This window comes from Polyodon spathula, chromosome 20 (assembly GCF_017654505.1).
Source record: "Polyodon spathula isolate WHYD16114869_AA chromosome 20, ASM1765450v1, whole genome shotgun sequence".
Classification (NCBI taxonomy): Eukaryota; Metazoa; Chordata; class Actinopteri; order Acipenseriformes; family Polyodontidae; genus Polyodon; species Polyodon spathula.
In genome coordinates this window covers 13261076-13276837 of record NC_054553.1, presented here as the reverse complement: position 1 = coordinate 13276837, position 15762 = coordinate 13261076, and the positions used below count along the sequence as shown (strand labels likewise).

Here is a 15762-nt window from a genome sequence, read left to right as displayed (position 1 = left end):
GGGAAGGCTTCCCCACAAGCAGGCTTACTGTCCGCTTTGATCTTGAGCGGGTGAAAATCAGCTTGCATCACATAGCACCCCATGCTATATTGTTGCATACTGTAAATAATTTAACAGCATGGCTCATTTTAACGTGGCGTCCCTGCCATCCAATGCAAGCCATCCGACTCAAATAAATTGTAGATAGCAGTATTGCATCAGTACAGGGTCTGTTATATGTTATTTTAATAGGTCAACCAAGTGAGTGTGGCCCACCAAAACAAACCTGTGCACTATTAGGTTGTCTTCACTGGGATAGGATTTGAGCTTTGCTCCAACAATGTATTCAAAAGAGCACATACTGCATGTGTGCTGTCTGTTTTTAAAAACGTGTTCATGAGATGGCTATATTTGTAATTTCTCAGGGACAAGGAGTTTCAACTCCACTTGTCCCCCCTCCTGCCACCTTCTGGTTGAGAAGGGAACCAAGCTCCTCTGGAAAACAGGCCATGGCTTCATCCGAGGAGGATGTGGATGAACTGAGCAACAACGGTGAGCAGGATACCTTTTACCGAGTTATTCTGTTAACATTCTGTATAGTCCAGCAAAAAGATGCCTGGGCTTTTACTTGGGGATTAAATGTTTTGTGTGAAAGATGCAGTTCATTTGGTTTCATATTTAAGCCTGTGTCAGAGTCTAAGATGTTTAAGTTTGCATTGCTTTACAACAGCATGGTAAGTTGTAGAAGTCAAATTGTTAAAATACCATATAAACACCTTGTATGGTAGGTGGATTTCTAATAGATTCATCTTTTGATAGTCCTCGATACAGGCCCATTCGCTTATCTTGTTTGGAACAGTACACCCATACAATAGTGCTTTCACCTGTGTTCCACATCCTGAGTGATTTCTGACAACAAATATCAAACCAAAAATGGTGATGGCTTGAGCTGTTGATTTTATTTATTTATTTCTGTCCTTTTAGGGGAATATCCTGAGGATTATATTTACCCTGATCCAGGTCAGTACACAGTGTCTTGTTTGAACAAGGTGGTAGGACGACAGCAATGTTGAAATTGCTCAACAGCTATAGAGAACTGATCGAATGGCAGTTTTCCAGTGTTGCCAGATCACTTATTTTAAATAGGGGGACATAAGCGGTTTTCTTGGATTTTGTTTAAATCAGTGTGTAGAATTTATTTGCCCTGGTTTAAAACATGCTGTCCTTTCTCCCACCATTGATTCTTACTACAACCTGTGTGGTGGTGATGTTTTACTTCGCTTTTCCTTGGATATTAATATATCTTTAGAAACTCCTATCTCCTGAATACACTATGTAACACAGTGTTTGTTCCTGGGTAGTAAGTGTTATTTCCTAATTGCTTATGCCTCAAAAGTAAAGAAAATGGCTATTATTCCCCACAAACTTTGCTTTTGTGACCAAGACAGTGATATTTTGAAATTTACCTATTTCCAGTGAGAAAACGGGCGAATTGTCAGAAAATAGTCAGAAAAAAACAACATATGAATCCAAATTAACATGTATTTATACTAAAGTAATACAAAAATGACTACAAAAGATTTAGAAGTGAGTAGTTTTTCGAGATTTACGATTATACTGTAAATCACTTTCACGAATCAGCCCCCAAATTTAGTCTCCCATCATGTTCTCGTTATACTGTCCTTGGTAGCGGCGTTCAAAGTCCAGTATATCCTGGTGGAAGCACTCGCCTTGCTCCTCAGAGCACGCTCCCATGTTGTTCTTGAATTTATCAAGATGAGCATCAAGGATATGGACTTTGAGGGACATCCTACAGCCCATTGTGCCGTAGTTCTTCACCAGAGTCTCAACCAGCTCCACATAGTTTTTGGCCTTGTGATTGCCCAGGAAGCCCCGAACCACTGCAACAAAGCTGTTCCAAGCCGCTTTCTCCTTAGTAGTTAGCTTCTTGGGGAATTCATTGCACTCCAGGATCTTCTTTATCTGTGGTCCGATGAAGACACCGGCTTTGACCTTTGCCTCAGACAGCTTAGGGAAGAAGTCTTGAAGGTACTTGAAGGCTGTCGACTCCTTATCTAGAGCTCTGACAAATTGTTCATAAGGCCCAATTTGATGTGCAGTGGTGGCATCAGCACCTTCTGGGGGTCCACCAGTGGCTCCCACTTGACGTTGTTCCTCCCCACAGAGAACTCGGTCTGCTGTGGCCAGTCCTGCCTGTGGTAGTGCGCCTTGGTGTCCCTGCTGTCCCAAAGGCAAAGATAGCAGGGAAACTTGGTAAAACCGCCTTGGAGACCCATCAGGAATGCCACCATTTTGAAGTCTCCTATGACCTCCCAGCCGTACTCATCATACTTCAAGGCGTCCAGCAAGGTCTTGATGCTGTTGTAATCCTCTTTGAGGTGCACCGAGTGAGCCAGGGGAAGAGATGGGTACTTGTTACCATTATGGAGCAGCACGGCTTTAAGGCTCCTGGATGAGCTGTCAACGAAGAGGCGCCACTCATTCTGGTTACAGGCGATTCTGATTGCCTCGAACAGACTGGTCACATTGTGGCAGGAGCAGAGCCCATCTTGATGGGTGAAGAAGCTGGAAAAAGGTTGGTGACGCTTCCTCTGATCTGCGACTTGCACACTTTCATCCAACAAGTTCCACTGCTTGAGCCTAGACGTCAAAAGCTCGGCATTGGACTTGGTGAGACCAAGATCTCTAATCAAGTCGTTGAGGTCCTTTTGGTTGGGGTAGTATGGGTTTCTCTCCTCAGCTCCACCTCTGAAATTGTCATCTGGATCTACAACGTCTTCCTCGCTCTCTGACTTGCTGCTCTCGCAGGTGCATTCTTGCCAGTCTGACGTTTCCACCGTGCAGAAGTAGCAGTTGCTTGAGTGGTCAGTGGGTTCCTGCCAAATTCTTGGGATCGCAAACTTCATGGCTCGCTTTTCCCCTCTGTACCATCCTACAAAAATACATTTATTTCACCCATGACTAATGTGTAAGATTCTTGCAACATTTTTCATATATATGATATATTTTTTCAATAACATTGAAAATTGTAAAACATTTTAATTAAAAACTTTTACAATTTAAAAAATTAACAAATTTTATAACATAAAATTCCGAGCAATAATTGTCCATCTTACCTTCCAGAGTTTTTCTGCAGTGCTCGCAGGTGAAATGAGGTGCCCAGGGTTTGTCTTGATCCCCGACAGGCATGCCGAAATATGCCTTGTAGGCCTCGCACATCTTAGCGGATGCTTCCACGGAGTACTTTTTCACTCTTGTCTTGATAAATTGGCCGCAGACATAGCAAAATGCGCCTGCCGGATGCTTGCAGCCTCTTGATGCCATCTCAGAAAAATGCAGATATGTATCCACTTAGGCAGCTGGAACTAAACTGAACTGGTGGGCTTAAGGCCCCTGTATTTATACTACTATTTATATTACTGGAAAGTTCTAGAAGTTACTCCAAGTTTACTCGGCACTGAATCTATCTAGAATGTTCTGGAAAATAGGTACATTTCAAAATGTCACTGTCCTGGTCACAAAAGCAAAGTTTGTGGGGAATAGCCATTTTCTATACTTTTGAGGCATAAGCAATTAGGAAATAACACTTACTGCCCAGTAACCAAAAAAAAAAAAAAAAAAAAATTGTTACATGGTGATATCACAGCTTACTTGAATAATAACATAATATATGCATTCCTGTGCGTGATTCTGGATCAGCAAGTGTGTCATCGACATAGATTAGTGCCAAATGTAACATTTTCCATTCAAGTTGAAATAAACAGCCACCACAAAATTATAGATGGAGAAGGCTTGTTTCATACCTGAGGCAGCAGCAAGGATATACTTCATAAAAACAGACTTTAAATGGGGAAATTCTATGCAGACTTGTTGAACTGCATTTGAAACCTGCATGTCCTATTCTGAACACAGACATTTTTAAACCACAAAAGCAAAGTGTCCTCGACATCATAGTATTGAGCAAATCAGAAAACCTGACGACTTGCATCCACATAATCCTGCATTATTGTATCCTGTTTTTTTAGATGATGGTGTTCATAGGAATATTGAAATCTGCAGCATTCTTTCTTTATGTTGTACCATTTTCTTGTCCCTAAACAACATTAAAATATAGTACAGAGATGCTAATGTGGATTCAAGTTAATGCATTTCCCACTATCCTTTACACTCAGGCGATCAAACTGGGTCGTGTGATTTCATTCACATTTCTTCCCTGGGAGGGCTCCAAAATAATTTGTACTAACAGGAAATTTGTGCTAAGTGAATTTGTACAAGAAGTAATTTACAATAAACCACTGCTAAATTGCCAGGACCTTGTAGAAAAAGGAAATTTGTCTAATCAGAGTTCATATTAACAAGAATTCACTGTGTGTAGCTGGCCTTGATGGGGATCTTGTGACGGATCTTTTTGTCTTCCATATTTTTGCTGCTGTTTATTTAATATGCTCAGAGGTAATGTGGTGTGAAGAATAAATTGGCATCTGCCATTAATCCTGGCAGTTTGTATATTTCAGTGTAATCCTTCAGAATATTAAGATGATGTTGTTATTGCTTTTTTTTTTCAACTTGGTTTTATTTATTTTTCCACCCTTGCACTTTGGTCATGTTTGTTATGCATGCTGTGTTGGTCCCCTTAATCCTGTCCAGTTGTCATACTGTAGCTGTTTGCGATTACAAATCACACCAGAGTATGCTGCCTGCCCCCCTCATTGTCTATCCACTTTAACATCTTCAACCCTGCATCTTTGCTACTTTCTCTCACTGGCAATCTCTTTTCGTCATTCTTTCACCAAACTCTGTACCCACAGTCTAACACCCTCCACGGTCTAACATGAGGAGGCGGCAAGGTGCAGGTCATGGTGCGGGCTGCAGTTTTATGAACACTGCTCTGCAGGATTTTGTTAACCCACATCCTTAAATATAGATCAGCTAAATGTGTTTAAAATACAGATGCCAGAATGTTAAAGGGGACATTGAGAAAAGCATATTGTACAGGTTCATGACACTAGTACTGTGGCTGTGCACGATCTAAACTAGAAATGCTGTCATGAAATAAAAAATAAAAAAAACACTTAACCTAGAAACTCTGTGTCTTAATTAGGAGTTCATGTGGCAACAGATAGCTATTTCTGCGCTTTTCATTTTCATTGCAGTTAAACAGCGATGTTTTAATTTCACTTGATTTCCTGTGAAACTTCATTCGGCCTCGGATTCAGCATTTGATTAAAAAGCAATGCTGTCTTGTTCCATTTCAAATGAATTTGTCAGCGGATAGATTACCACATCCTGCACTGTTTAATGTTGTCGGTACAATTATTTAACAGCAGATTTGTGGATTAGGCCTGAAAATGTTTAGAACGAGCTGCAGTGTGAGGCAGCCACACCCCCCACAGCACGCATGGAGGCATCATTACTCATGCGGTTTTGTAACGATTGTTCCTATATATCAGATTATCTGCCTGATCTTCACTGTGTTTGCAGCACAGGCATGTTATCGTGTTTAAATAGATGAAAGTTGCTGCTGCCACCTCCCAGCTGTTCTGTTAGCTGTCAATTACCCTGCAGATTTGATGTTGGAGCACAAATATCTTTGTGCTGCATGGTGAACAGGCAAGATCTGGCACAGCAATGGGTTTCCACCACACTAACTGGAATCTAATGAGCTAGATTGTAGTTTTCCTAAGTGCTTTCAGCTGCTAAATCGTGCAGGGTCTGCTGTTCACCTGTATGTTAAAACTCCTGTCAGGTGTGCATCTTCTTTTCAAATACAAATGTTGAAGTCATTTTCTGATTTGAGCTTTGTCTATTTAGCTCAAATTGAAATGTCTCGTTCAGAATATCAGTGGACTGTCAATGGGAACAGTATTTCCACCCTGTTTTAGTAGAAGTTCAGTCTGCCTGCACCTCTGTTGACACATGGCTATACAGTGTGCAATATTGCTAACAAAACCATTCTGAGTGAAGTTCTCATTATTTGAGGGAGTCCCACCACAGCAATGTCATTATCACCATTATACTAGAACTGTTAGTTTATTTATCTTTTTCTGAAATCCATTGAAGTCAACTGAAACTTGGTTTTTGTAGAGACGGTCTTGAGCATTCATGAGAGATGGGTGGGCAGTAGAGGACAATCCAGCACCTTACACAAGCGTAAACATGAAATAAATGCCACAAACACATAATCCAAGGAGAAGTGAGGGAACCTGGATCCATGGTTATTAAGGAGAGCATTGTGCTTTATTGCAGAGGCTGGATTCCGGAGTCCGTGTGTGTATGCTGCTGCGGAGTCCACCACTGATCTGGTAAGACTGGTATCGCAGGCTGGCATTTGGCACTTCCCCTTTAAATGGTGTTGAAAATATCCCTTTTATTTTGTTATATATCCCTGTTTTAAAATGAAAATGTAAGAGTGAAAATTAAAACATGAAACTGGTGTAATTACAGAAATTGTGTTTTTTATAGCCTCCCATAGTCCCTGCATTGATGTAGTTTTTCTTGTGTTTGATGTAAATGTTGGACCTGGAATCTTGTAGTCCATTCAGGAAGGGGGGACTCGTGCTGGATCACCGCAAGATGGCATTGCCACTTACAGTTACTCCCAGCAGGTAACGCTCCAATTATTTGAGGTTTGACATAACTGTCTAGCGTTTTGTCCCTTGGACAAGAGATTTCTTTTTATATATAAAAATCTTGTCCAAGGGACAAAATGCTAGAAAAATTATATACAGTGCCTTGCAAAAGTATTCAGACCCCTGACCAATTCTCTCATATTACTGAATTACAAGTGGTACATTGAAATTTCATTCGGTTTGATATTTTATTTTAAAATACTGAAACTCAAAATCAATTATTGTAAGGTGACATTGGTTTTATGTTGGGAAATAATTTAAGAAAAATAAAAAACTGAAATATCTTGCTTGCATAAGTATTCAACCCCCACACATTAATATTTGGTAGAGCCACCTTTCCCTGCAATAATAGCTTTAAGTCTTTTGGGGTAAGTATGTACCAGCTTTGCATACAGTGTAGGAGTGATTTTGGCCCATTCTTCTTGGCAGATTTGCTCCAGGTTGTTCAGGTTGGTTGGACGACGCTTGTGGACTGCAATTTTCAAATAGTGCCACAGATTCTCAATTGGATTGAGATCAGGACTTTGGCTGGGCCACTGTAGGACATTCACCTTTTTGTTCTTGAGCCACTCCAATGTTGCTTTGGCCTTGTGCTTGGGATCATTGTCCTGCTGAAAGGTGAATTTCCTCCCAAGCTTCAGTTTTTTAGCAGACTGAAGCAGATTCTCTTGCAGTATTTTCCTGTATTTTGCTCCATCCATTATTCCTTCAGTTGTAACAAGATGCCCAGTCCCTGCTGATGAGAAGCATTCCCACAGCATGATGCTGCCACCACCATACTTCACTGTAGGGATGGTGTGTCTTGAGGCATGGGCAGTGTTAGGTTTACGCCACACACAGCACTTTGAGTTTTGGCCAAAAAGCTCTATCTTGGTCTCATCTGACCACAAAACCTTTTTCCACATTGCAGCTGGGTCACTCTCATGCTTTCTGGCAAACTCCAGATGTGCTTTCAGATGGTACTTTTTGAGTAACGGCTTCTTTCTTGCCACCCTCCCATACAGTCCAGTGTTATGCAGAGCTCTTGATATGGTTGACTGGTGCACCATTACTCCACTCCCAGCCATTGAACTCTGTAGCTCCTTCAAAGTGATTGTTGGCCTCTATGTGGCTTCTCTCAAGTCTCCTTCTAGTTTGAGTGCTGAGTTTTGAGGGATGGTCTTTTCTTGGCAGTGCCTGGGTGGTGTGATGCAGCTTCCACTTCCTGATTATTGATCCAGCTGTGCTCACTGGGCTATCCAAACACTTGGATATTATTTTGTACCCTTTCCCTAATCTATGCATTTGTATTACTGTATCTCTAACTTCTGTAGAATGCTCTTTGGTCTTCATTTTCCTTCAGATTTACAGCCTTACCAGTGATCCTTCAACAGTGGGGTTTTTATCTAGAAAACGTGATAGTAACTTTAATGGTTCACAGGTGGAGGCCAATGGTAAGGTAATTGTGTCCTCATTAGGGCAATTTCTTTCGTCGATGCAAACTGGGAGCTTCCACAGCACAGGGGTTGAATACTTATGCAAGCAAGATAGTTCAGTTTTTTATTTTTCTTAAATATTTCCCAACATAAAACCAATGTCACCTTACAATAATTGATTCTGAGTTTCAGTGTTTTAAAATAAAATATCAAACAGAACGGTAATATGAGAGAATTGGTCAGGGGTCTGAATACTTTTGCAAGGCACTGTATATCAGTACCAGTCAAAAGTTTAAGTACACTTGCTGGAAACTAGGTTTTTTTCATAATTGACAATGTTTTACGTTGTATACGTTTCGGTAAATACTTGAAAATGAAAACTCATGTCACAATATACAAAACATAAGGAGTATCAAAGAAATGTTGAAGAAAATTTTAAAATTGTCTCCAAATCGGATTCCTTAAAATAGTCACCCTTTGCCTTAATAACAGCCTTACAAACACGAGACATTCTGTTAACAAGTTTCAGCAGGAAATCACCCGACATGTCTTCCCAGCTCTTCTGCACCAATTCCCAGAGATATAGGGCACTTGTGGGTAGCTTTGCTTTGACTCTTCTGTCCAGTTCATCCCATACAAGTTATATGGGATTGAGATATGGATACTGGGCAGGCCAGGTCAGTAGATTGAGTTGTCCTTCACTTTCCTTCTTCACCAGAGAGTTCTTGCACAACTCTGAGGTGTGTTATCTTGCTGAAGAATGAAGGAGTGCCCAACTGGCCATAATCCTGATGGAATGGCATGCCTATGAAGTATGCTATGATAGCCATGCTGGTTGAGCTTGCCATGGACTTGGTAAAGATCACCAGCAAAGCAACACCAGACCATGACACTGCCTCCTCCATGCTTGACAGTGGGAACCACACATGCAGAACTCATGTGCTCACCCTCACTTCATCTTACAAATACTCGGCGGTTGGACCCAAATATTTGAAATTGACTCATCGATCCATAAGACCGACTTCCATTCCTCAAACATCAATTTTCTGGGTTTTTTGACCCAGGCAAGTCTCTTCCTCTTATTCTGCACTCTTAACAATGGTTTCTTTGCAGCAATTCTTCCAGTTAGGCCAGCTACACGCAATCTCTGAACAGTTGATGTTCAAACACCTGTACTAGTAGCATTTAGCTAAGCTTGTATTTCAGGGGGAGTTAATCGCCAGTTTCGCAGACTTGTGAATCGAATGAACTTGTTCTCTGATTCTGAGGTCACCCTTGGCCTGCCTGACCTTGTTCAGTCCTCATGACTGCCAGTTTCTTCAAATCGTTTAGTCTTGGCCACAGCAGTTACAGACACTTGCAAAGTTCTTGTGATTTGGCTTAAACCTTCATTTCTAAAGTAATTACATAAAGTAATTTTTTCTTTGCTCAACTGGGTGTATTTTGTCATTTTCTGCTCCCTTGCATTCAGGAATGACAAACTTGTGCCTATGCTACCTATATTTTATAGTAATCATGGACCCTCACCTGTTAACAATAATTGGTGACAAAAGGTTAATTAGGTAACATTCTAGTTAACTCGGAGAACATCTAACAAAGATGCTTTTATACTTTGGCCAGTGTTCTAACACCGTGTTATACACATTTCAGACTTTTAACTGACTTGGGCTTCAGACTGGAATCCCCTTGCTTTGGGTGACCATTTCATTGAAATTGACAAGATTTACATTGTTTATAGACAAGTTTATACAGTTAAAATTATAGATAATCATGAAAAATCTGGTTTCAAGCAGAAGTACTCAAACTTTTGACTGGTACTGTGTGTGTAATATATTTTCCCCTCCTTCTTGCACATAACATAGTATATAACTTGTATGATTTTGGTTTTGTTTAACAGTGAACACCATCAATCAATTAGTGATTAACAGGGGTGGATCTAGCCTTGTAGCTAAACGGGTTCATTAAATTCTTAAACAAAAATTTTGTGACCACACCAACAAATATATACCCTACTTTAAAGAAATGTTCCTTTCACTGCAGTTTGGAACACGTGTGCTAGTACATTTAAGTAACACAAAGAGTACAACTGTAATGCTGTAAGCAATTCTTTGAGTTATTCAAATATATAAGTAGCTTGTGCCTGTTTTTTTTCCACTCTTTCTCTATAAGCTGAATCCAACTCATGATTTACAGGTGTTTTGTCGCATCACAGATATGAAATCGTTGCCGACTATTCCTGCTGCTTTGGAATTCTGGCTTGATCTTTCAATTTTGTAACTGCTGGAGCCCAGATTTTTAAAGGACAATCCGTCTGTCAAATCTCTCTGCATTTTTTTTTTACAGTTTTTCTACCAAAATGCATGCAATATTTACAGTAAGATTAATCAAATTCTGCAAAGACAATGTTTAAGCTAACTGTAAAACTGGCAGCAGGGCGATCCTGGTTTCATACCCTGGTGGCTTATATGTGTATCTGTGTGTGTGCGCAACATTCTTTCCCTACTGCTCTCACTGACAATAAATACATATATGATTTAATATATAAAACATATTGCCATGAGATGTACATATATATATATATATATATATATATATATATATATATATATATATATATATATATATATATATATATATATATTACTATATATCTTTTAATTTCTATCATTATAAACATATTTGTCAATCTTCATGTTTTAAGTTTCACAAATCAATGGATTGTGCATGTCCAATAAGTAACTAATATTGCAAATGTTCAAATCCTAAAAAAAAAAAAAAAAAAAAAAAAAAATTATATATATATATATATAATCGTTTTAAAAATTGTGAATATGTAAATGGCAAACTGATAATCATACCGCGAACAACAGGCAAACTAGATTTTTAAATATCCCAACAACACACTTGATCAAAGACTCAGAAATAATTTTAATGATAAAGTAGTATATTTTTTCTAATCCACCAGTACCTTGGTAAAAGTGAGGTGTGTTTTTTTATTTTTACTTTGTTACATTTACATGCCAGGTTTATGTATTAAGAAAGCAGTGTAATTACCAAAAACACAAGTAATGCCTTAAGTTTAAAAGATTAGTCTGTGCCTTGCCAGGGATGCTCTTGGCAGCCATTTCTGGGTTTCTTTGAAACTAATAGGTGGTCAGGTGGTTGTTTTTTTTTTTTTTTTTTTTTCCCCTCAGCTGGCCAATCCAGAAGCGATAGGTGTGTGATGTAAACACTTTTAAAAATGTTTGTGTGTAGGTGCTAGACTTCTGCAATTTTAAGTTTTCAGAAACTTGCATGGCTCTAGAAATGTACCAGGTTTGTTTTTCTAGCAACAGAATGAACATAGGAAAAATAAATATATAAAACAAATTTGTCCAGGGGGCAAAGTATAACTGCAAAACTTGTTGCCCCTCACACACCTCTGATATATAAAATAAATATCTTGTGCCATTGCACTCATGTTTTAAAGGCAAATTACTTTTTTCCTTTTGCATGTTGTGTGCAAACCAGATTCCCTTTTTCTTCAGGTTCTGGTGAACTCTTTGTCCTGTGTCAACACTGCTTCGGCCACCGTGTTCACCTCCGACTCCACAGCCAGCTCCCAGTCCCCTGCAGCCCCTCCCCAGTCCGCCGTGCAGCCAGTCATTGTGTCCCCCCACCCCGTCACGCGACCAGGTAATGCCGAGTGTGTTAACCACAGTCTGACCACTCGGAATATCCAGAGCTGTGCATTTCCAGGGTTTAGCCACCTGTTGGAGGTCTGACTACTTTGATTGCCTGAAGCAAATCTTGCAGAAGATATCTGGGTGGGGGCAGCCTTCTGTACCAGATACTGCAAGTTACTGTTAGCATTACTGTGAGTGGTGGTTTGATAGGGTTTGGTGTGCAATATCAAACACCGGAGGAGATGTATACTGCTGTAGGCAATTTAAACAAGTTTAACCATTGTTCATTAATGTAGAAACAGCTTTACCAATGATTAACTTAATCAGTCACAATTACAACTTGGGCATTTTGCTTTAGATTGTCTATCTGAAGTAAATTAAATTACTTGGCACCCAGCACAACTTCAGTAACACCAGTTATTGTCCTCTAGTGAAGCACTCTTTTAAAGGCGGCAGTGCCTCAGGAAATTAAAGCGAATATACTGAGCATTACCACACATCAAAATTGGAGGCAGGGCAGTTCTGCCTTGATCCATGCCATTAAATACACTACTGGGCAGCAGTATATGGCAGTTTCTTCTACTGTATTTTGTCTGAAATTAAGTTTATTCTCTCAAGTGTCTCGGTTGGTGTTGCATCTTTTTTTTTTTAGTAATATGGTTTTTATTCTTCCACTAACCTTACTGTTTTGTATAATGATTTTATATATATATAACTTTTTTTTTTTTTTTTTTTTTTTTTTTTTTTTGAGATGTAGGGGTCTTTTCAGTTGATTTGAGCAGCAGATCTAAATATCACATTCAGATTGTTAAATAAATGAAACAGGGCTTTCAAGGTTCTCTTTAATCCAAAATTAGTTCTGCTGCAGGTTTTATAGATTAGTTAAATACACTCCACAGTCAGAACTACACATTGAGTCCTATTCTAAGTACATTGCCTGCTACAAACACAGGGAGTTCTGGATGGAAGAGGAGGGGGTGATATAATTAAGGGTTTAATTGCATTGTCGTGGCGTGTTGAAGGTAATAATGAGTGTCCCAGACTGGACAGAGCAAGAAGCATATTCTTCAAGATGAGGTCAGTGTTGAAACTGAGGAAAATTCAGCAAAAAGTCCAAGCTCGGGATCTACCAGAACTGCTGTGTGGATCACGCTAATAAATGACAGATTACAACATGAATAAACCTGCCAGCTTCCACACCGACCATCTGAGGAACATCATGTGCATCTTCTGGCCACAGACAGGTTCCGACCACAACTTTCTCAAGGATTTCACATCAGAGCAGGGTTTGAATGTCTAACGTTTCATCGCTAAGCAGCAGTTTTAGAACAATTGTCATCAATTGGTGTCATCTTTTTCATTTAAGGGAACTGCTAGGAATGGGAGAGCAGTGCCCAGTTGTTGTATAATTTGTATTTAAGTGCTCAGTCAGATCCATTTGGTTTTGTGAGGACTATGTACTAGTATATTCCACAATTAAACTACAGATCTGTTTAGTTTGGCGTCCTGACAAATATCATTGTGTAGGTGTCAGTTTGCCATCTGGTTTTATGACTTAATGTAATTTTACCCAGTTTTATATGCAGTTGCACGCTACAATGACACACTTGATTTATACAATGTGTTTTCTGATTTTGATGTGCTCATTAATAAGTATTTATTTGGTAAATGCACAGCAGAATTCTGCTTGGCATATCAAAAAATTAGTGTGGAAAAATAAATCTCTAGACCTGCACAGATAATACATTTTAATGGCGATTTCATCGCTAACTGTAGCTTCATCTGGAATACTGGGCCAATGCATGTTTCTCTGCTGATTTGTATTGAATATGTATGCACATTCACGCTGCTAATTGTATGTTTCTCAGTGTTTACCTCCAGAATGCCTTTAGATACTAGCACATGAGAGCAGTTTGCACAAGTACAAAATTACATGTAAGTTGCAGTGTAGGCTGGGTGTTGTGCAACATGCCAAAATAATGCTTTTATTACTCAAGAAATATAATTCCTATAACACTGTGGTCTGTTGAATTGATGTAAATAGTGTTGGATCTCCAGTAAATATCACTGTTTGAATCTTTATAGTGGGCTTTTCTTGGTCTTCTACAGCACAGTCCAAAACACACTAAAAAGTTGCCTCCGCTGTCTAGATGTTTGATTTTTCATAACTTCTGTACTTAATGTTCCCTACTGGGACAAAGGGTAGGAAATGTCTTGTTCACACAAGCGTGATGAGGGCATGAAGTGGGTTACCCAGCCATGTTGTTGACAAGCTCTTGAGATCAATCATCAGCTGGGAACTAGGCTAGCACAGGTTATTTTTATTCTCAAATGTGGTAGTATTTCAATAGTTTGCTCTTTAGAGCTGCTGAATACATCCCAATATGTCATAGCTTTTTGCAGTTTTTTTTGTGTTTTAACATGCCAAATAACAAAAGATCTTCCACACAATCATACAGACACTAGTGGTAATATTAAGAGGCTAGAAAATGGATATTCTTAGATATTAGTGTATAGTAAGCAATGTCTGCTGTGCCAGGAACTATTTAACAATACAAAATAAACTACTGAATGACTTGTAGACATTTGCTTGTCCTGAGTGTCTCCTGCTTCCCTGCAGTTGTGCTGACCCCCCTGTCCATGTCGTACCCCCCGGGAGCCCCACTGTTTGTGAATGAGTTGGGGGAGCCTGTGAACGCCCCCCCTCCTCCACCTCCCTACTCCTGTGATCCAAATGGGAACGACCTCCCGAAAGGTAAGCACACCGCACACATTACTGTGTGACTGTAGCAAGGCTTTACTAATTCATACTGCGATCGCACTTTCTATAAAGCCTGATCTTTTATTTCATTTTTTTACCATTTACTCTTAAGTGACGTTTACGTTCAGATTATATGGGCTGGGATATTGACTGCTTAAATACGTTTTCAACTTAAGGGAAAGTTTAAAAAAAAAAAAAAAAAGTTTGGTTATGAACTTTTAGAATTTTAAAATGGCGGTTGTGCAGCAGTTCTAGGGCACCATCACAAAACTTTAGGACTGTTTTTTAAGGACAGGTTTATTTTGCCCATTTTGATTTATTAATTTATTTGGTTTGGTGCTCATAAAAGCAACCCCAACTGTACTGTTAAGCAGATAAGTGTTGAGCTTGCTATATGCTTTTGAAGTGTCTCTAAATAGTACATGTCCGGTTCCCTTGGTAGATTACAAGGTTGTCCAGTATTACTTCAACATGGGTGTTCAGGTATGTATTACCTTGTTTGTTCTGCTTTCAGCAAATAGTATGGTGTTATTGATTGTCTTGACTAATGTATCTCTCTCTGCCGTTTTAAGTGGTGAAAAGTTTTCAGTGTTTATGGAAATGGAAATCACCTTTTTGATGTTGACGTGCATTATGCTCTTCAGTGAACGAGTCTGAGTGTTCGCTTTGCATGGTTCTCCAGAGAATGTCACTTGCATCGATCAACAGCAAAGTTAGTTAAGCTCTTGACATGTGACAATGGGTTCCACTGAGCGCCTGTAGGTATGACGTGTGGTAATGGGTTCCACTGAGCGCCTGTAGGTATGACGTGTGGTAATGGGTTCCACTGAGCGCCTGTAGGTATGACGTGTGGTAATGGGTTCCACTGAGCGCCTGTAGGTATGCTGCTGTGTAAACTCTTCAGTTTTGTGAGCATGCACATTGGTTAGAACTAGTCTTTGAAGAGTAACCTTGGATGGACTCCAGACCTGTCATTTCTCACCTGATTAAAATCTAGGTGTGTGTTCAACAGTAAAGTATCGGACTTGCCTTTTGCCTATTCCATCTAGAAGATCTTTTCCATTTTGTACAGTTGTTTCTGTTCATCTTTTTGAATGGGATAATGGAGATGGAAATAAGACTCCCGTTGTATAGCGGTTTCACCCATTCCAGGTTTTTATGAGTTTGATAACAAGCTTGGATGTGTCTTATTAAACACATAGTAAAACTCGGAATAGATCAAACTACTGGCAATGGGAGTCTTGTTTCCATCCCTGAATAATGTTGTTTAATACAGAATGCACTCAGTTATG

The 15762-nt window shown here is 39.5% G+C and overlaps 1 protein-coding gene across 1 annotated transcript in view; it reads left to right on the top strand.

Moving 5' to 3' along the window:
- The window catches only part of LOC121295776 (putative bifunctional UDP-N-acetylglucosamine transferase and deubiquitinase ALG13), a 32216-nt gene that overhangs the window by 14326 nt on the left and 2128 nt on the right, over positions 1-15762 (top strand). The window contains exons 16-22 of the mRNA XM_041220806.1: positions 405-531; positions 964-999; positions 6247-6302; positions 6534-6605; positions 11572-11719; positions 14330-14464; positions 14913-14953. Of these exons, the coding sequence (XP_041076740.1) occupies positions 405-531; positions 964-999; positions 6247-6302; positions 6534-6605; positions 11572-11719; positions 14330-14464; positions 14913-14953 (615 nt within the window). The remainder of the gene's footprint in view (positions 1-404; positions 532-963; positions 1000-6246; positions 6303-6533; positions 6606-11571; positions 11720-14329; positions 14465-14912; positions 14954-15762) is intronic.